Here is a 22861-nt window from a genome sequence, read left to right as displayed (position 1 = left end):
TATCTTTTTGGCATTAAATGCGTCCTCAAGTCAAGATTGCCACAAGCACACATTTCATGCTAAAATATAGCACTCAATGATGGATCTATATTTTACCCAATTATGCTCAATTTTTGCGAACTTTCGAGTAATTTCACATAAGCAAATTACACGAATTTCAACTACCCCTGCAAAGGAGTTGTGCCCATTGCTGCTGCAGAGCTTCAGAAGTACCTTCCTAAAACATGCAATAGGTGGCACAAAGAGTGGTAGAATTCAAAATGTGCAGAATGACAATGTAAGGAAGCAAACACAATTTACTTTTCAGTTTTAGGAAAGTACCTGTCTGTGTATGTCGCTTGACATGGCATGGGTTACATCCTATTAAAAAAGTGATGGTGGTTCTGGGGAAGTTGAGTATGAAGCTCTGAAGATGTCTTTGGGCAACACATGGTTCTTTATTATGTCTCTCCAGTAGTAAAATAAGCAAGAAAGCATGTATTTACATCAACTGTGTGTTAATTGGTTAGGTAAGAGGTTGCCTTTGCCTAGGTCACTATAGACAAGGGAACTAATGGATTCATAGCGGTACAGCAATAGTTTAGAAATGTCCATGTCTTCACAAAACAAATCTGTAAATCCCCAATAGCCTCAATGTGCTTGGATGACAGTTGCGTGGGAATGTTGATTGTCAGTACAGTTTGAGAATGGTTGCAGGTAGTAACAGGGACCAGAGATCACACTGAATCTTTCTGCTGTCTACTAAGCCAGAGGAAAGATCACAGACTGGCACACACATCCTCTGTGCCCTCAGACACCATTGCATTTTGGAAAATGATCCCAGTTTATGTTATGATGGGCATCGGCGTGGTTAGCAATTAGGTTTTGCTACTTTACTGCTTAAGAACGACAGCACTGTGAGGGCTGCACGATGAGCAAAATCTCATTCTGATGACTCGTAGCAAAGTATTAGTTTACCTTTACACTCCGGTCCTTATGTGTGATCCTCTCTCTTCCTTGTACAGCTATTCAATGACTGTGGTTCATTAACAGACTTTGGTGTATGAAGACACCAAAACTTGTCTTCTGAAAGGTCCGCTTGTTTCTGATGTATTGGGCTAGGGCTGTTGATTGCTCTGTATTTAATACATAGGACACATTAAAGGGCACGATCTGCTTCACTGTCTTCAAATGTCGTGTAAGGGTGGCCTGCGGCATGCTCCCTCTCACAGCAGCTTGTGAATAAGAGTGCATCTGTGTTAGGCAGCATTTGAAGCTGAGCATGCGTAGGCCACGAGAGATATTATATTCACCTGAATTATTATGACTAGAGCCCTTGTATCACTCAGTGGCAATTACAACTCTGCAATTGCTCCTCAGTTATTTACTAACCAATACACTTCTGCTAATGGCCACCAATGTTGGGATTATGTAGTAATTAAGGGCCCCAGTTTCATTTTGAGAAGTGCAGTTTCCTGGTCAGCTTGACAACTAGATTCTGTCCTCACGGAGCGATCAAGCCAGCACTGTTGACCAAACAAGACGTGGGTAGGCTGGTTGCCCTGCTGCTGACCATTTAGAGAAAGTGTTGTGCAATTTGCAGAAGTGCCCGCAATGATAGTCTGTTGTATGGCTAGAGCAATGCAGCATGTTCTGTCCTTCTTGGTTAACTGGCCACAGAAGCTAAGACTGTCAGAGTTCATTCTACAGAAGCACTGCTTTCTAGTTTTTAAGGCATTTAAATCCATTATTCCATTTGGAACTAGAATATGTCTCTACCAGATACATCGTTACCGAAGACAAGTAACTTGTTCATGTGATAGAGACTTCTAGTTGCAGATTCCTTACCTTAGAATACACACCTAAGCAATACCATCCTTGGTGGGTGGGCTGTGAACCAAGATCATACTAAGAAGTCCTGCAGTAATGTTTTGTGAAGGTGTGCAGGAATGCCCACGTTGCAGCCTGGCAGATATCCAGGAGAGGAGCTCTGCCTGCTAATGCTGTGGTAGCAGCAGTTGCTCTGATGGAGTGAGCGCGAGCAAGCCCTCAGGGGGTTGCTTCTTTGCTAAAGTGTGGCACATTTTGATGCAAACTAGTACCCATCGTGGGATGGTACGCTTTTGCATTAACTTCCCTTTCTTCGCACCTATATATCCAACAAAGAGTCGATTATCCACCTGGAAAAGTTTGGTATGATTGAGGTAGAACGCCAACGCTCTTTTTGGATCCAGTCGGTGGAGTCTCTCCTCTTCATGAGAAGGATGTGGAAGTGGATTAGAAGTAGGCAAAGTGATGGATTGGCCTACATGAGAAGGTGTAACTACTTTAGGAAGGAAGGAGGCCCTTGTACGTAGTACCACTTTGTCAGGGTGAACAAACAAAAAGGGGGGTTTTGAAGAAAGAGCCTGAAGCTCACGCACTCTGCGAGCAGAGGTGATGGCAACAATAAATGAAGTTTTGAGAGTAAGAGCCACAAGGGACAATTGTGTAACGGCTCAAAAGGAGCACATATTAAGTAAGTGAGGATAAGATTGAGGTCCCACTGGGGCATGGTAAATGGAATGGTACAAAACAAATGGGCGAGTCCCTTAAGGAATCTACCAACAATAGGAGACTTAAAAAGGGAAGGGTTTTCTGGAAATCTACGAAAGGCTGAGATAGCAAATAAATAACCTTTAAGGATGCCTAAAGCAGAGCACTGCTGGGCTAAGGAAAGAATGAACAAAAGAACCTCAGAAAGAGGTGCAGAAAGGGGATCAACAGATTTGTTGGAACATCAAGCCACAAATTTATGCCAACAACAGACGTATACCGTTTTGGTGGAGGAACGCCTGGCTGCCAAGATAACGTCACAGACTTTGGGTAGAAGGTCAAAAGCTGTCAACTGCTCAATCTCCACGCATGAGGGCAAAGATTGGATAGGTTCGGACGGAGGACCGTCACCTGTTGCTGCGACAGAAGATCCTCTCAAAGAGGCAGTTTGACTGGAGGATCTGTGGCCATGCTCACTAGCTCTGGATACCATACTCTCTGTGCCCATTCCGGTGTCACAAAAGTTACTTGGGCCCGGTCATTCTTGATCATCTTCAGAACTCTGGACAGATGTCGTATTGGTGGAAAGGCATAAAAGAGGCCTGAGTTCCACTCAAGATGAAAAGTGTCGCAGAGCGAGTGCCGCCTATGAGACTCCAACACGCAAAACAGCTGACATTGTGTGTTCTCTGTGGAGGCTAACAGATCTAACCAAGGCTCTCCAAATAACTGAAAGAGACCTTGCACCACCTCCGGATGGAGCTGCCATTCGTGATCGATTATGCATCAGCGACTGAGTTTGTCTGCTCTGGCATTCAGAGAGCCTGCCAGAAGTTGAACCACCAGGTAATGCCCTGATGTGCCAGCCACGTCCAGAGGTACAGAGCCTCTTGACAAAGGGTCCAGGACCCCACTCCGCCTTGTTTGTTGCAGTACCACAGGGTGGTCGTGTTGTCCATGAACACCTGCACCACTTCCCCTTGAGAGAGGGAAGGAATGCTTTCAATGCAAGCCTGTAGGAAGTTGGCTCTGTATTTACTATCTCAAAGTGAGAGATAGTGTGCACAGAGTCCAAGGGTTCCCCTTAGAGGTCGATAGTGGCAAAATTAGATGATACTAATGCTCTATTTTGTGGTAGTGTGGTCAAGCAGTAGGCTTATCAGAGGGTAGTGTTCAGCATTTGTTGTACACACATAGGCAATAATTGAGAATACACACTCAAAGACTTAACTCCAGGCCAATATTTTATATAGAAAAATATTTTTTTCTTAATTTATTTTAGAGCCACAAGATTCAGAATTTAGGTAAGTGCATAAATTGTAAGGTACTTCACACAGGCAAGTATGGAACTTTGAATTAAAACAGTAATGTACACAGTTTTAGTAAAAATGGCAATAAGCTATTTTAAAAGTGGACACTGAAAAAATCAACAGTTCCTGGGGGAGGTAAGTAATAGTTAGTTTCTCAGTTAAGTAAAGCACTTAAAAGTTCAGTCTCCTGGGCATAGGCAGCCCACCGTTGGCGGTTCAAGTCAACCCCAAACACCCAGCACCAGCAACACCGTGCTGGTCAGATGCAGAGGCCAAAGTAGGGCCCAAATAGCATAGGCACCCATGGAGAACAGGGATGCTCCGGTTCAAGTCTGCTAGCAGGTAAGTACCTGCGTTCTCGGGTTGCAGACCAGGGGGGTTTTGTAGAGCACTGGGGGGGGGGGGGGGTCCCAAACAGGCACACAAAATACATCCTCAGCGGCACAGGGGCAGCCAGGTGCAGTGTTTGAACAAGGCGTCGGGCTGTAGATAGGAATCAATGGAGGGTCCTGGGGGTCACTCTGGCGATGTAGGCAAGGCACAGGGGGGCTTCTTGGGCCAACCACCGACTGGGCTAGGATGAAAACCGCCTGCTGGTCACTCCTGCACCGGTGGTTGGTTCCTCTCGGTCCTGGGGGCTGCGGGTGCAGTGCTTTGTCCAGACATCGGGTTCCTTTGTTACCGGGCAGTTACAGTCAGGGGGAGCCTCTGGATCCTCTCTGCAGGTGATGCTGTGGGGGTGCAGGGAGGTCGACTCAGGGCGTCCACGTCATTGGAGTTGCCTCGGAGTCCTCTCTGCGGTGTTGGTTTCTCTGGACACGGGCCAGGGGCATTGGGTGCAGAGTGTGAAGACTCATGCTTCCGGAGTGAGGCTGGAGTCTTCTTTAAAGTTGGTTTCTTTGTTGCAGATTTGGACAGAGCCGCTGTCCTCTGGAGTTTCTTGGTCCTTTAGGTGCAGGTCAGTCCTCTGAGTCCTCAGAGGTCACTGGTGCCGCTGGATGCGTCGCTGTGCAGGTTCTTTGAGTCTGGAGACAGGCCGGCAGGGTTGGGGCCAAGTCAGTTGTTGTTTCCGTCGTCTCTGCGGGGCTTTCAGGTCAGCAGTCCTTCTTTCTTCAGGTTGCAGGAATCTGATTTCCTAGGTTCAGGGTCACCCCTAAATAATGAATTTAGAGGTGTGTTTAGGTCTGGCGGGCAGTAGCCTGTGGGGAGGGGGCAAATCCCTAATCCTATTGGGGGGAATCCTCCAAAACAAGATGGAGGATTTCCTAAGGCAGGGGTCACCTCAGCTCAGGACAGCTTAGGGGCTGTCCTGGCTGGAGGGTGACTCCTCCCTGTTTTTCTCACTATCTCCTCCGGACTTGCTGCCAAAAGTGGGGGTTGTGTCCGGGGGGGGGGGGGCATCTCCAGTGGCTGGAGTGCCCTGGGGCATTGTAACACGAAGCCTGAGCCTTTGAGGCTCACTGCTAGGTGTTACAGTTCCTGCAGGGGAGAGGTGTGAAGAACCTCCACCCAGTGCAGGCTTTGTTTTTGGCCTCAGAGAGCACAAAGGCTCTCACCCCATGGGGGTCAGAAACTCGTCTCAGTGGCAGGCTAGCACAGACCAGTCAGTCCTGCACTGAAGGATTGGGTAAAATATAGGGGGCATCTCTAAGATGCCCTCTGTGTGCATTTGTTTAATAAATCCAGCACTGGCATCAGTGTGGCCTTATTATTCTGAGAAGTTTGATACCAAACTTCCCAGTGTTCAGTGTGGCCATTATGGAACTGTGGAGTTTGTTTTGACAAATGCCTAGACCATATACTTAATATGGCCACACTGTACTTATAATGTCTAAGAATAGACTTAGACACTGTAGGGGCATATTGCTCATGCAGCTATGCCCTCACCTGTGGTATAGTGCACCCTGCCTTGGGGCTTTAAGGCATGCTAGAGGGGTGACTTACCTATGCCACAGGCAGTATTTTGTGTTCATGGCATCCTGAGAGGGATGCCATGTCGACTTTGCATTTTTCTCCCCACCAACACACACAATCTGCAATGGCAGCGTGCATGTGTTAGGTGAGGGCCCCTTAGGGTGGCACAACACATGCTGCAGCCCTTAGGGACCTTCCCTGGTTACAGGGCCCTTGGTATCACTGATACCTTTTACAAGGGACTTATCTGTGTGCCAGGGGTATGCCAATTGTGGAATCAATGGTACATTTTTAGTGAAAGAACACTGGTTAGCGGGGTCCCAGCACATTTCTTAGTCAAGTCAGCATCAATATCAGGCAAAAGGTGGGGGGCTACTGCAACAGGGAGCCATTTTCCTACAAAGCCTGATTGCCCGAAGCTCCTGAAGACTGATGTGGAGTCCAGACTTTGCCGGAGACTAGACACCTCTGAAATCCATCTCTCCCGTGTAGCCACCCCATCCCAGGAGTGACACATTTATCACTACTGTAAGATCTGGTTGGGGAAGGGAGAGGGATTTGCCGTTGACCCAATCCTGATTCGAAAGACACTACTGCAGGTCTTTCGCAGTCCCTTCTGAGATCAGGACCATGTTGAAGAGATCCCCCTGATGCTGCGCCCACTGGAACTTCAAGTCCCACTGCAGAGCCCGCATATGCCATCTGGCATGTGTTACCAGCAAGATGTAGGAGGCCATGAGGCCCAGCAGCCTCAGAATCATTCTCACAGAAACCCAGGATAGAGGCTGAAACATTTGAATCATAGCCTGAATATCCTGGACTCGCTTTTCGGGAGGATAGGCCCGAAACTGCACTGTGTTCAGAATAGCTCAGATGAAAGGGAGCATCTGAGAGGGAGTCAGGTGTGACTTCGGCACGTTTATAGTGAACCCCAGCATGCGCAGAAGGTTCGCCATAGTCTGAAGGTGGGAGATGACTCTCTGGGACATGTTCGCCTTGAACAGGCAGTCGAAGAGGAAGGGGAAGACTGATCCCCGTAATCTGCAGAGATGAGCTGCAACCACTGCCATCACTTTTGTGAACACCCGAGGGGCGCTTGTATGGCCGAAGGGGAGAACGATAAACTGAAAGTGCTCGTGGCCTACTACAAATCGCATGTAGCATCTGCGGGCAGGCAGGAGGGGTATATGGAAGTAAGCATCCTGAAAGTCCAACGCTACCATCCAGTCTCCTGGGTCTAGGGCAAACAGGACCTGGGCCAGAGTGAACATTTTGAACTTCTCCTTCCTGAGGAAGAGATTGAGGGCCTGAAGGTCTAGGATAGGACAGAAGCCCTTGCTATTTTTGGGCACCAGAAAGTAGTGGGAATAATAACCACAAACTACTTCTGGCACAGGGACCCTCTCTATGGCTCTCTTGTCCAAGAGACCTGCGACTTCCTCGCGGAGCCTGCCAGATGATCCTCCGGTAAGTGGCCGTAGGATGGAGGCATGGCCAGAGGGGCAGTCTCAAAGGGAAGGGAGTAGTCCCTTGGGACGATCTGCAAAACCCACCTGTCTGTTGTGATGGATTCCCAGTGGGCAGGTGATGGCAGATCCTACCTCCAACTGGTCCGAGGTAGGGGAACAGACTAGGAAGGTTTGGAGGCTGCAGAAGGGGTCGGGTGGACTGGGCAGACCTTTGGTTCCCCATCCCATGAGCCCGTGGCATTCCACTTCCCCGGCCACGCATGGGCTGAGTAGTGTGGGTGGCAAGGTTGCTGGGAAAGGGACACGACAGGGAGCCCCCTTCAATGGCCACAAAAGGGGAGAAAGGTGGACTGTTGGGGGTAAGGGGCAGCCAAAAGGCCAAGGGACCGAGCCGTAGTCCGGGACTCCTTGAACCTCTCAAGCGCCGAGTCCTCCTTGTCTCCAAAGAGACTGGTGACATCAATGGGCCATTAGGGTTTGTTGGACATCCCCCGAAAAATCAGATGTCCTCAACCAGGCATGGCACCTCAAGGCCAATGTCAACTCAACCGCTCTACCCAGAGAGTCAGTTGTGTCCAGCCCAAAGCAAATAGTGAACTTTGCTGCATATCTCCCATCAGCAACACCTTGAGAGATGATAGCCCGGGCCTCCTCCGGTATCTGCGGCAAGACCTGCGCAACTGTATATGCAACAATGAATGGGTATAGTGGCCCAAAAGGTATGCAGTTTCACTGACCGCAACGCCAGATTGGAGGAAGAAAATAGCTTCTTCCCAAGTTGGTCCAGTCTCTTTGATTCCTGATCCGGGGGAGTGGAAGGGACTGCGTCGAAAGAAGAGGAAGCCTGAATGACAAGGCTTTCAGGCGTAGAATGTTGGGACAGGAATTTAAGGTCATTTGGACCGATGGTAGAGGGTGATTGTCCTGTGCTGGTTCTGGACCAAGTACCCAGAAGGACATCAGTGAGGGCTTCATTGAATGGGAGTGGGGTTTCTGAAGTGGAAGCTCCAGGCTGAAGCACCTCCGTTAGGCGGTTAGTCGTAACTGCCACAGTGGGCAGCTCGAAGTCCAGGGCCTCAACCACCCTACTGACCACCACTGAATAGGAGGCTCCCCCTGGCATAGCCACGGTAGGAGGAGAAAGCATACCAGTGTCTGGAGAAGTATCCAGACCACTGGCCTCGCCCAATCCCTGTGCCTAGTCACTCTTAGGGTCAATCAGATGGTATTCTTAAGGGTCAAGCGACCCCTCCAATCCTTCCTCATATTCATTCCCATAGGAAAAAGGGTCTGAACCGACCTGGGGTGAATAGGCCCCCTCAAAGTCAGAAGCAGCGTTGGCCGATGCTGTTCCGGCTCTGGGTCATTGAGGATCAGAACTGGGCCAACGTCGATCATTGGCCCAACTGACGTCAGGAGTGTCAATGACTTAGCCGGCGCTGGGGAAGGTCACAATGGTATGACCAGAGGGGCCCTCAGAGACCGAGACCAAAGCCGCCGGCGTGGAACCTGAAGGGCCCCCAGACGAAACCCCTGGCCCCGAGGGGCACCGCAGCGGGGATCAGACTGCCCAAATATAAGACGCATGGTCTCATAAAACTCTTTTAATTGGGCAGGGGTCACTCCGGCTGCTGGAAATTCGGAGAGGTGGGGAGAGGACCCAGAAGTAGGCTCTGCGGATGGAGGCCTGGCGCATTGACGCTAGTCCTGAATCGCATCTGCCAAGCGATGGGGTGAAGTCGAAGAATGTCTAGCCTTCTTCGACTTCTTTTTCTTCTTTCCTGAGTGACCCGAAGACTTGGAGGACAACGAGTGGTGGTGACTTCGCGAGCAGTCTCGAGACTTTGCTCTCAAGGGGGACCGGGGCGATGTGGAGTCGAGTGCTGGGCCGCTATGAGTTTAGGGACTGCTCCCTCAAAGTCTTCAGGTGCATGGCCCGGCACTCGGAGCACGACTTCGGGACATGGTCGCGCTCCAAACACCACAAACAGAACTGGTGGAGATCCGTCACCGACATCATGTGGTGACAGTCTACTCATGGTTTGAACCCGGTCTTGAGGGACATCCTCGATGCACCAAAATTCACACACAAAAAAAGGACAACAAAAGTGTCAACATTTTGTCAAAAAAGACCAGGGTAGTTCTCTCCGGATCCACTGGTGGTGTGGAAAGAAAAGACCTGACGTCATCCAGTCAAGGCGGCACCTATGCATGACCCCAACGTCATCACGGCGACCACGACACCAACGATGGATGAGGAGTTGACCAAAGCTACCTGATGGCACACAGGGGTACTGCTCGGAGAAAAATCTCCCGATCCAGTCTGATGCCTGGGGAAATTCTAGAGTAAGGAATATGCAACTAGAAGTTTCTATCAGATATATTAGCAGCCAAATCTTTGAAGAAACAACTGTGCATGGCGGGGACGCAAGTTATAGTTATCTTAGGGCATGAGCTAATACTTAACTTAAGTCTATCACTGCTGAATTGCTATGGCTTTGTATGAGTAAATTCAGAACCTAACTATAACACCCCTGTAACCTTTTTTTTTTTAAGTGGATTTCTATGTTTTTTTAAAATTCTGTTTCCTAATTATAACGTCCTTTTAACCTTTGTTTTTTTCAGTAAATGTCTATGTTTTTTTAATGTATAATTATTTTCATTACTGTACATTAATCTAGCCAAAGGCCTTGCGCAGCAGCAGTTGGCTGCAGAGCCTGGCCTATGGCCATGCCCTGAGGCCAACCTCTATAACAATCCAACCCCATGCCATGCACAACCTTTGGCCACGCACAGCACCTGTTGGCCACAGCCAACCCCCAAAACTAGCCAACCCCATGCAGCACATGCCAAAAGGCATGCGCAGTGAGGGTTGGCCCAAGGGCCTGGCCTGAAGCCATGCCCCGCAGCCAGGTCCTGCAGTCAACACCCATAACCACTTAACCCTCCACCAATGCACAGCCGAACAGTTTGCCTCTTTTTGTGTGAGATCAGGTGTGAAAGGGTGTCTCTAGGTGTGATAGTGTCTGTCTGGATGTGGAAGTGGGTGCCTGAGTGTCTGAGTGGATATGTGAGTGGGTGCTTCTGTGTCTGAGTGGATATGTGAGTGAGTGCTTCTGTGTCTGAGTAGATCTGTGAGTGGGTGTGTCAGTGTCTGAGTGGGTCTCTGAGTGGGTGTGTCAGTGTCTGAGTAGGTCTCTGAGTGGCTGTGTCAGTGTCTGAGTGGGTCTGTGATTGGGTGCATCAGGATCTGAGTGGGTCTGTGACTGGGTGGATAAGGGGCTGAGTGGGTCTGTGTCAGTGTCTGAGTGGGTAGTGGGTGTGTGAGGGTCTGAAAGGGTCTCTGAGTTGGTGCGTCAGTGTCTGAGTGGGTCTGTGAGTGGGTGCATGAGGGTCTAAGTGGGTTGGGTGCATGAGAGTCAGAGTGGGTCTGAAAGTGGCTGTGAGAGTTTATGAGTGGGTCTGAGTGGGTGTGTGAGTGGGTTCATGAGTCATCTCTGAGTTCATGTATGAGTGAAAGAATTAGTGTATGAAAGTCAGTGACATTTGTTTTTGCTCATTCTTGATTAATCTTGATGAATCATGAATATCGTGCATGGTGAAGAAAAATCCTTCTAATCCAATAATTTGACCCTCAAATACTCCAATATCACACTCCTGTGGTAAGGGTGCCACCACCCTGACCCCTTATGCTACTTTTCATTATGTTTTTCAGCCCCAGGGACCCTCTCCTGTAACATAAAATGGCGGCTGCATCTTTCTGTTCAGGTTGTGGCCAGTCAATTACAGCTCTTCTGATTGCATGCACATTCACAAAAATGTGTGAATATTCGCAAATTATTCGCAAACTCAGATAAACAAATTTGAATTTTCTTTAATTTCTCATAAACTACTAAGCAGATTTACACCACCAGCACAAGCTGTGTACCAAAAGCTAGCTTTCTGCCAAATGTGGTGTAATTCCATCCAGTGGTTCGGGGTCTAGCCTTGTTCAAAGGTCCTATGGTAATTTACATGGGAAATGCAACTTTTTTGACCCCCCTTTTCTTTGCCCTCACTTGACGAAACGGTCCGTGTGCAACAAGAATCACCGGGTACCTTTTTGGGAAAATTTCATGAAGATTCGTTAAATGGCACCAAAGATATAGGCAAGTCAAAAAACACTTATTCTATGGAAATATGGTCCTAACTATAACTACCTCGTGGCGACTGACACTCAGTAAGATATATATGTGTGTGTGTGTGTTTGTGTGTGTGTATATATATATATATATATATTTACACATATATATATATATATATATATATATATATTGCACCAACTCCTCCAAATAGAAAAGGACATGCTCGGACACTTTTCGTAGCTGCATATATTTAATAAAACAATGCCTCCTCACAACGTGTTTCAGCCGTAGCCTTGATCACATGTGGGACGGCTGTTTGATTTGCATATTAAATACCATAACAAATACAAACATAAATGACGGACTAACATACACATATTCATACAATACAAAGAAAGGTGGTCGTCATTATGGAATGTCAAATCACACGTGATATATCCTTCAGTATTAGTAGTTCTGTACCATCAGTATCCCAAGCTATGAAAACTATATATCTAAGAATATTTTATATGGTAATCCTACTTATTAGAGATAAACAGATTTATATGCTCATTCCTACAATATAACAAAATGATTCAAATTATAAATGCATGTTCTAGTGAACAATCTCTGATTTTCTTATGTTTCCACAGCCAAGTTCACCCTTCATGTTTATATCAGTAATATCTGATTTGCACAGTCCAAATTACCTTAATCTACCCAACAAATTAAAATAAATCAAAACCAAACCAAACCCCACAACATATAAATTAATAAACACACCTAATGTGCACACAAAATCTAAACAATTACCCATTAGAGGTTGAAAACTTTGTCCATCTACCTTTATTTATTTAACCCAAATGAACGTTCATTTCTTCACTAGAATTCAAACCCAAGGAACTTAAAGTATTTAACCTGATAATCAATTTGGATTCCAAAATGTGCAATTTTTTCTCTCTGTTTCCCCCACTTTTATTTGGCTTAATCTGGTCAATAACCACAAAACTAAGCAACCTTTCATCCCGTATATGTATTGCATGAAAATGTTTGGCCCGGGCAAATGATGATCACAATTGCGGATAGCTCTTCTTTGATCCAAAACTCTCTTTTTTGCCTTATGTATTGTGCTCCCCACATACAATTTATTGCAAGGGCACTTTAAGCAGAATACACAGAAATGTGTGTGGCAGTTGTAGTGTCCCCTAATCTGATGGAACCTATATCCTTTGTCACTTGGCACGTCCGTACAATTAGCACTGTATTTACAGGCTTTGCATCGATTACAACAGTAAAATCCAGCCAGATTTCCTGATAATGTTCTTACATCCTGAGTACTAGTCACCACATTGTGACTTAAATTGTCTCTTAATGACTTGCCCTTACGAAAAGTAACCAATGGCATATTAGTAATGTGAGTGTCTAAGGTGGGATCTGTCTTTTAAAATGTGCCAACTTTTGGTAAGGATCTGTCTTATTGAATGTGCCTGATTTGAGTATGTTGTGATAAATCTCAAACACTCATCTGACTTCCACTCATCATCCCTTATATATAAGAGGTCCTCTCTCTTAATATTATCTACCTTATTTTTGGCTTGTTGTATGGTCTTGTTCCTGTATCCCCATTCTATAAATCTTCTACACATTATCAAACTTTCACGCTGGTAATCGTCCCAAGTACTGCAAATTTGTCGAGCTCTTAATAGTACTCCATATGGAATGCTCTCTATAAACCTCTACATCCAAAAATTGGATATGTTTATTGCTATGCTGCTCACTTAGCTGAAAGTTATATTCATTCTCATTCAAAGCCACCACCTTTCCAGATCACAAAAATGTCATTGATATATCAACACCACACTACTACTTTATCCTCATAGTCTGATGTATTGATGGATACCTGCTCCTCCCACCAACCCATAAACAGATTCGCATAACTAGGCACAAAGCAAGTACCCATCGCTGTCCCCTGTACCTGTCTATACTCCTGATTATCAAACAGGAAAAAGTAGTTTTTGAGACAGTAACTGATCATATCACAGATCATCTCAGTATGCAACAAATATGATATTGATCTAGCTCTCATATAGTGTCTAACGGCCGATAACCCTAAATCATGTTGAATGCATGTATAGAGACTTGCAACATCCATAGATAGGCGCAAATAATCATCCTCAAATTGAAGACCATCAATCAATTTTAAAAAATGTGTTGTGTCCTTCACAAATGACGGAAGACCTTCCACAAATGGTCTGAGAAAATAATCTATATATCTTGAGGTGTTCTCAAGTAAAGAACCCATAGCGGACACAATAGGTCTACCCGGAGGGGTTTTCTTATTTTTGTGTAGCTTAGGTAGAAGATACAGTATAGGGATAGTAGGATGATCACATTTCAAAAAGCAGAATTCTTCCCAATTCAATAAATCTCTTTCTCTCCAATCTGACAATAGTTCATAATAGAGGACATTAGCTGACTTCACATCCAACATCTTAACTTGTATATAACATTTAAGATCTTTTAGTTGTCTTTCACCCTCCATTATATATTGACTTTTATCTAAAATCACTACATTCCCTCCTTTATCAGATTGACGAATCACTATACTGGAGTCATTCTTCAGCCTTTGTAGAGACATTTTCTGGGAATTGGAGAGGTTGTCATATTTTGTATTCCTCGATTCATATCTGATTTTTTTCAATTGTTTAATGACATCCCTCTCAAAGACCTCTATGGCCTCACACTATACCGCTGGTACAAAAGTCTATTTTAATCTAAAAACAGTAGGACATGATGCATCTGTCTCAATTTCTAAGTCATCCAAGTTCAAAATCAGATCCTCATGGGCTTTAATACCATCATGTAAAATAGACAATGTCTGTAACAATTCTATATCAGAGATACAAAATCTACTAACTTCCCATTTATCTAAAACGTGTGGTTCTTCGGTCACTCTCGTCTGATACTATTTTTTTTAACTTCAATTTCCTGACAAAATGGAAGAGGTCAGTCCTTATTTGTACATAATCTAAAGCGTTAGTTGGACAAAATGATAGGCCTAATGCCAAAAGGCTTCTTTCTTCTTCAGTTAATACCCTACTGGATAAATTTACCACTGTCATTATATTCCTTTCCAGGCTCTTGTTGTTACACCCATTGGCCTGGGATCTTCTTTTCCTTCCTCGTATCTTTGCTGCACGATCACTCTTGCTCTGCCTCTTATTCTGCCTTACACCCTTGCCTCTCTGGGGGAATGATTCTTTCCTTTGGTCTGTCCTACCATGATTCAGGAGGCGAAATTGTTTTAACAAATTTGACCTATTAACATTTTTATCAACCCCAGGTCCTTTTACTGAAATAGAATCTGATACATCAGACTGATTGCTATTGGAAACATCACTCTCTTCCAATTCTCTTGTATATTCACCAGTGTTAATCTCAGCCATTGCAGCTATTGGTTCTTTCTCACTCTCTGTGTACATATAATCATATTTCTGATGAAACGTTAAAATCCTTCCTCACCGATAGTCCTTAAAATCTTGGATACATTTACGTTGTTTTTTGGGATGTAATATCCTCCTCAAATTTTGTCAGTTTCTTCTCTAAATTGCTTCTAAATTACTCCAATATATACTCCCACACCAGTGTCAGTATTTATGTAGTTAGCTTGTCTTCCAAAATTTGTATTCTATCTTTAAATGCATAGTTAATTAATATCCTCATCATATTGAGTGAACTTTCCTTTGGATTTTCTGCCCATTCCTCCAACATGTCAGGATCAGGGTCTTCATAAGTAGGAATAGTATAGATCTGTAGACCTCTGGGCACCCTTTCCACATCAATATACTGCTGTAAAGATTCAGGGCCATATTTATACTTTTCGACGCACAACTGCGCCAACGCATTTGTGCATCAAAATATTTAACACCGGCTAACGCCATTCTGAAGCGCCATGCGGGCGCCGTATTTATTCAATGACGTTAGCCGGCGTTAGCCGGCGCTGTGGAGTTGTGTGCGTCAAAAAAAATGACACACACCAGGCAGCGCCGGCGTAGGGGAAAATGGAGCTTGGGCGTCAAAAAATGGGGCAAGTCAGGCTGAGGCAAAATTATCGCCTCAACCTGATTTACGCCATTTTTTTTTGACGCCCAGACGCCATTAACATGACTCCTGTCTTAGCAAAGACAGGAGTCATGCCCCCTTGTCCAATGGCCATGCCCAGGGGACTTTTGTCCCCTGGGCATGGTCATTGGGCATAGTGGCATGTAGGGGGGCACAAATCAGGCCCCCCTATGCCACAAAAAAAAAAATATATATATATACTTACCAGCACTTACCTTAATGTCCCAGGGGTGGGTCCCTCCATCCTTGGGCGTCCTCCTGGGGTGGGCAAGGGTGGCAGGGGGTGTCCCTGGGGTCATGGGAGGGCACCTCTGGGCTCCTTCCGAGCCCACAGGTCCCTTAACGCCTGCCCTGACCAGGCGTTAAAAAATGACGCTAAAGCGGCTGGACGTAAATACGGCGCACATGCCTCTGAGTCATTTTTTAGACGGGAACGCCTACCTTGCATATCATTAACGCAAGGTAGGTGTCCACGCTAAAAAATGACGCAAACTCCATGAACTTTGGCGCTAGATGCGTCTAACGCCAAAGTATAAATATGGAGTTCGTTTTGCGTCGAATTTGCGTTTAAAAAAACGACGCAAATCCGGCGCAAACAGAGTATAAATATGGCCCTCAATCTCCCACCATTTAGAGAGTTCCTTCTTCGATAGTTTCTCAAATTTCTCATATAACAATTATAACTTAAGTGCGGCACCCGCACTTGATGTTCCTTGGTTTTTCCCCCTGGTGTCTACTGACTGGACAAAGAAAAGTTTGCTAGATTTCTCCTTACGTTAAACCTCTAATGAGGAAGACATAGTGATAAACTGTACTCGCATTCACACCGCAGTATCACAAATGTGGGCACTTAAACTGTCTGGCCCACTCCAACACCACATGTTATCCTCATGAAAGAAAAAACTGATAGCCTTCCCCAAAAAAATTGTCAATATTGTCATCAACCAAATCATACAATGAATGATGCTTAAGGGTCCAAACCCTATCACTTTCTTGGAAATATATAGTGCTGCAATCCTCACCGGGAGAGAATATACTTAGCTCTCTTGGATCCCATGTGATAACAAAAAAGTCTCACAGTAATATAAATTATTGTCTTTCACATCCAAGCAACAATACATATATTTTACTCAAAGCAAACTTGCCAGATGTAATCCTACCTCAATGCTCGATTTTTTGCTTGCAAATCGTTCATCATGTTAAGAGGTGTGCTACCACTCATTTATGATGTTCCAATTTGATTTTAATCCTGGCTTTTTCCAAAGCCTCTGTAATTCAAACTTGTTTGTCATTCGTAAAACACATCACAGTTTCACAACTGCTCCAACTTGAACAATTACGGCTTGCACACCCCAGCGTTTGCTCTTATTAACATGGCTGCTCCAAACATGCTTATTTCTCTCCCATGGGCGTGTGAATGATACACATATGGTCCAAACTGCACACGGCAACCTTAGTGCAGATTGATCGCCATTTTTTCCAAACCTCCATAGTTAAACTCTTATATTATTTGTGGAAACACTCTGCAGTTTCACGACCCGATCCAACATTAACGTTCGACCTAGCACATCCCAGGATTCGCTCTCATTAGAGTAGCCACACCAAAATGTGTTTGTTTTTTTTCTCTTCAATAGCGTGTTCGAGCTGTACACAGGGTCCGAACTTCCTATGGCAGCCACAAATGCAGTTCGGTTGGTTCCAATTTAGTTTGATTTCTTTCAAATTCCGCTTATCATTCCATGAGGATAGTAATACTTGTGGGAGCCTCGGTAATGACTATATATCACAAAACACAGTTACCGGAATCCTGAGGCTTAATGTAGTGGCGGTCCGAGCATGGACCCAGCAATCCACATATACAATGCACCAACTCCTCCACATACAAAAGGACATGCTCGGACACTTTTCGTAGTTACATATGTTTAATAAATATATACTGTCAAACAGCTCCTGCTTGCTGAAAGCTGAATTTTTATCTCTTTCCCTGTATGCTTACAAGCGAAAACATTGCTTCCGCAAGCAGGGGGCTGCTATTTAAAGCAGCTCCTTGGCTGCTGGAGCAACGCCAGCTCCTGCAGGAGATGGGAGCCAGCTAGGACCACTGGGGCCTTTGGGCTCCCCCCTCGGTCCCAAAAGCACTTGATGCAAGTGTGTTTTCTCTGCAGTTCCACCTTGTGAAGTTATCTGATGAAGACACTCGAGGAACAATCACATTGGCAAAGGTACAGACACACAAGGTCACTGTTGTAGTGTTTTTGAGATGCCCTGTACATTTACCTAAAGAGGAAGCACTTCCTAATTACCCAATAGAATGTATTTCATTAAAATAGTATGCCCCCGGGACCTGGCCCACCCGGGGCAGGGGTGGGGGGAAAGGTGCCCTAAGGTAACTATATTTCGCTCCCTCGCCATGCACTGCTAATTACCCCAGATATTACGGTACGGCATTCATGACATCTTTTATAACATCATTCATAATATCACTGTAACATTTATTGTAAAAATATTCATTAAAAAAACTGTGCATGGCGGGGGCACTAATGACACAAGTTATAGATACTTAAAATAACTAACTATAACTGCTGAATTTCTATGGTTTTGTACTTTTAAAATGTTAGCCTAACTATAACGTCCCTCTAAATTTTGTTTTTTATAAGTGAATTTCTATTTTTTTTAATTCTATTTCTTAACTATCACGTCCCTGTAACATTTGTTTTCTTTCAGTGAAAAAAATAAATATATATCATAAGGAACTTGGCACAGGACAAACTACCACTAGATGCTTACCTATTAATCACTTACTTAATTCATTAGCTGCCTTTAAATTGATTTGAGAGTTTTATGTTATCCTCATAAAATTACTTGGCATTGCAACAGGAACTTAAAAACAACTGTGCTGTTTTCCTTGCTAACGGGATCGAACTTAATAACAAGAAAATCATGAAGTATACTTTTGATTTCTACATGGAGTAACTATATTTAACAATGGTTAGGTAAAAGTTTAAGATTGAAAGGGCAGATGTACAAAACCTTTTTAGCAGTCGCAAATGGCCCGATTCATAGAATCGGGTCATTTGCGACCACTAAAAAGCTTTTCAGTATGTACCAAGCCCTATTTCCGATTCAGTAATCTATTTTCAAATCGCAAATAGGGTTCGCGATTAGCTATTAGGAAGGGGCATGTTTAGGGTGTCCTTTCCTAATACTGACTCGCAGTGGTATGTAAGAATGTTTTGCAATCGAAATGTGGTCACAAAACATTTGCATTTTACCACTAACTATGAATTGGTATAATCCATTCGCAAATGAGAAGAGGTCCCAGAGGGATCCCTTCCCATTTGTGAATGTTGGAGAAAACATTTTTTAAAACAGGCAGTGGTTCAACGGACCACTGCCTACTCTTTTGAAAAATGTTGAAACACTCTCTGTTTTCTTCTAAGGAAAACTGGCTGCATTTCAATAAACAAAGTGCTGTCTTGAAAAAACAATAACAGACATGGTTGTCTGCTGACCCCCAGCAGGTCACCATCCATGTGATTGTAGCGATTCCCAAAGGGTCGCAAAGCAAGACCTACCTCATGACTATTACTGAGGTAGGTCTATTTGCGACGCACTGGGAATCGCAAAATGTGTCAAATTCACATTAGTACATGGGTGTTTGTGATTTTCTAATTGTGAATCATAAAAATTGACATTTAGGAAATTGCAGATCCAAACCTATGCACATCTAGCCTGAAATCCTTATGTGTGAAATTCAATATAATTACTGATTGAGAATATGAGAATCTATTCTAAAAATGTTCCCTTGAAATGTGCAGTTATATGAATAAAAGCATAAGGACCTTTCTCACGTGTATTGTTGAGCAACAACACAGGCCACCTCAGATTTTTTTACGCTTCAGAGCTTCATACCAAGATTGATTCTTTAAACCTATTGTTTTGAAAGAACCCAACTCTGTGCTATGGTAACTATATTTTGTGATCTCATATCTGTTGCCTAAATAATTCTTATTAGGAGTGTTTGAGCTGCTTGAAGACAATACAAACTATCCACCCAATGATATAGTCTCTTTCAATTTTTTTTAACAGATGTCTTGTCTTTTAGGATTGATTATGACTATTTGAATTGTAACTCAAACTTTTTTGCATGTTAGGTATTTATTTCTCTTGATATTCCTCAACAGCAACCCTTATGTATCTTTAATCATACCTACAGCCCTTGAATGGTTCAGGTTTCTATTGAGTACATTCAATGTGAGATTGCGTACTAGAAATAATCTCTGTACTTCTGTCTGACTCAGAGACAGAACACATTTCCATTCATTCTTAGAGCACAGCACTATCAAAGCATTTTGTTCTTTACAACAAACTAGACAAATTGGATGTTATGACTAGAAGTGCCATCTGATTAACTTGTTAAAAAATAAGTGTGGGCACTTTTTTTAATGAGCCCACAAAAAAAGAAATCTTCAGTTAAAAAGAAGTTCTTTGAAAGGGCAAGATCGGCCAATTCCATCATGAAATCAGTTGGAACATCATTAATCTCAGTTCTTTTATCCAAAATATCCTTTATGAGTGCCTCCCCCATGGAATATTTGTATATATTGCGTTTTCATCAAAACTCACCAAGGTATCTTGTTCTGTTTTGAATGTTATATTTTCCTAAATTGATAAAATGCATTAAATCTTTTTAAAATTATTTAATCAACCCCATAAATGTTTTCAAGAAAAAAAATGAAACCTGTGCTTGAACAGTACACCTCCCAGGAAGACGCATTGGTTTCTGTGGGTTTTGGACATTATATAAAATGCTGGTGTTCTTGTCCCTTCTTGTTCAAAAAACCATATTCTGTAACTACTATTCAGCTGTTTTTCTTGCCCTTACTTGTTATATCTTTTACCCTCCCCCCATATCTCTGGACTGGGTTCTCCGGGCAGTCTCCTATAATATCCTTGTTTGTTAGTTGCCTCATTAGTTCTTTCTAATAGTGTGAGGTGTTTAATAACACAACTCCTTCCACTTTGCCCACTTGTTTACTCATGAGTTAGTCATTGCAAGATACTGAATTTATTATCTCAAATTGTTCATATTTTAGACTGGAATTAATTCACAATCTGCTACTCGCAATTCTTGTCAATTAATTAAGGATCAGATTTTCAAAAAATAGTCTGCTGATATATGGATGTATTTGGGCAAAAAGTAGATTTATTTCTCACCCTTATAGCATTGAATTTGTGAATATATCACTATCTTTGAAAACAACCTTTAAATGAATGAGGGTCTCACATCTTGTTTATACTTGGTCCCTGACACTTGTAGGCACAAATGATAAACCTTTACTAAGTAATGAAATCTCCCCTTTGGAGAGGACATTACTGGAAAGGTTATAAATGGGAATTTTGCCTACATTCATCTCTGATCTGCCATGTGGTGGTAAGAAAATGTGTTCATCCTGGGAGTGATGAACATTGTCTTTATCTTTCAGCTTCATTTTCATCTCTTCTTTTTCTTTGTCACCATTTCCAATCTTGCTTGTTTTTCCACAACTAAACTTTCTACCTCTCTTTCTTGTTCTGGATGAAACTCTGATGATTAAAAATTAAGTTCCAGCTTCCATATATTAGTACTAGTGTCGACCAACAACAAACACTTGCACACATTAAACACTGATGATGCCTCCTTATGTAAAGGCCTTAACGGTAATAATTCTAATCATAATGTAATATAAAGGTTGTAATGGTTTTTAATAACTAAGAACAAAACTATATTCTTCTTCTCCTTATTATTATTACTAGTAACATTTATATTATCCCTAAAATGGCCAGGCTTCCCCAGGGAACATACTTTGACATTGTTCAGTGAAAACATTAAATCCTATTTGTCCCTCACTGTTTCATTTTGTTTACTAATGAAGATGTGACCCATAGTATAGTGAAGTGCTCAAAACGGAGTTAGCTTATTCAAAATTACCTCATCATCTTGCTCTTGATCTGACTCTGATTCCTTTCAGCCCAAAGCGCCATGAAAAGGGAGATAAAAAGAAACAGCAGGAAAAGCAAAGGAGTTTAGAAAAGCAAGCTTAGATCAAGTACAGTATAGTACCACATAAGGCAAACATCATCCAGTACCACAGCAAACACGGCACTCATTAAACTGTTCAAAGAACAAAAGATGCTGAGGGAGTGTCAGAAACAGTTAGTCAGAATTTAGAACCCCAAAGGTTTGAAGTGTTGGAGGCATAGACACAGTGTGTTTCTAGCATTTTACATGCATTGCATTGCATGATTCTTTCCATGTCCTATGGCCAAACGAATTTCAGAGGTGACATAACATAACATTTAAACTGATCATATTGAAAAAATGGATAGACTGTTAAACTTCAACCAACATCTATGATTATCACTTTCTCCAGATATATCAGTCAGGATCCCAGTGAAAATTTACAAGATCCACACATAGACCAACTCCATATTTAGGCTTTGGATTATGGGATTTCTTCTGTTTTAGGATGATTGTGGTTTGTAACACCTTTCTATTCTTTACAATGATGACCCAATTTTCGAGTCTGGAAATCTGACAGACCAAATTAAGTTGTTCAAATTCGATGGAACTTGTATTTTAAAAGAACAGTGTCAATGTTTATTTTTTATTTAATTTAACAAACTGTCATGTTCACTACATCACAATCACCATTATCAGTGGTTCAGGGAACACATGGATGGCAGTTGTGGCCTATAAAATAATGTTAGTGTTTCAATGTTCTACGAATCCAGAGTGTTGTACTTACACACCACTGGCCTATTGAACCCCCACAATAGCAGTGTATGCAGGGGGTGGGTGTGAGGGGAGTTGCCACTTGGTAAGGTGAACTGGTCAACTTAGTCCCATTGCAATGTTAAGTAGTTGGTTACGGGTTTCTTCTGCCTTAAGGTGTGCTGAAACAAAATGCTCAAAAACAATGCTGATAGAGAAAACCATGACAGAGGGGTGTTGTCCAAGGGGTTACATGTGAAAGAAACAGAGAAAGAGAAATGAAGAAAATGGTGGACAAGCATAGAGAGTAAGGATGTGACAGAAGGGATACAGCCTTTATGATGCAGTTTTTTCCACATAATGCCTTTATCATGCATGCCTTTACCATAAATATGACTTTAGCATGCGTGCCTTTACCACAAAGGTAAGTATATTTAAGGTATGTGTGTGTGTTTAGTTTAGTTATATATTTATCATTTATGCAACAGCAAAAATTATTTCAACTTGCACACCTCCGCACACAGTATATTGAACCCGGTAGCCACACTACACTAACTATATCTTGTGCCTCCTTCATTCACTGCTTATAACCTTTTATATTACTTATACCATCTAAAATAATAGCATTTACAATATCACTTATAACATCATAACTCATATCATTTGTGAGAACAC

At 43.3% G+C, this 22861-nt stretch overlaps 1 protein-coding gene across 33 annotated transcripts in view; it reads right to left on the bottom strand.

The window, feature by feature from the left end:
• The window catches only part of ANK2 (ankyrin 2), a 1630948-nt gene that overhangs the window by 170967 nt on the left and 1437120 nt on the right, over window positions 1-22861 (bottom strand). For 27 of the 33 annotated variants that reach the window (XM_069241684.1, XM_069241892.1, XM_069241902.1 and 24 more), the window contains one exon: window positions 21404-21436. The exons of the other annotated variants lie outside the window; for them this stretch is intronic. In XM_069241684.1, coding sequence (XP_069097785.1) covers window positions 21404-21436 — 33 coding nt within the window. The remainder of the gene's footprint in view (window positions 1-21403; window positions 21437-22861) is intronic. 33 annotated transcript variants of the gene reach the window in all.

Source organism: Pleurodeles waltl, chromosome 1_2 (genome assembly GCF_031143425.1).
Source record: "Pleurodeles waltl isolate 20211129_DDA chromosome 1_2, aPleWal1.hap1.20221129, whole genome shotgun sequence".
In the NCBI taxonomy this organism is placed as follows: domain Eukaryota; kingdom Metazoa; phylum Chordata; class Amphibia; order Caudata; family Salamandridae; genus Pleurodeles; species Pleurodeles waltl.
The sequence above is the reverse complement of the archived record's forward strand: the minus strand, read 5'-3'. Positions and strand labels throughout refer to the sequence as shown.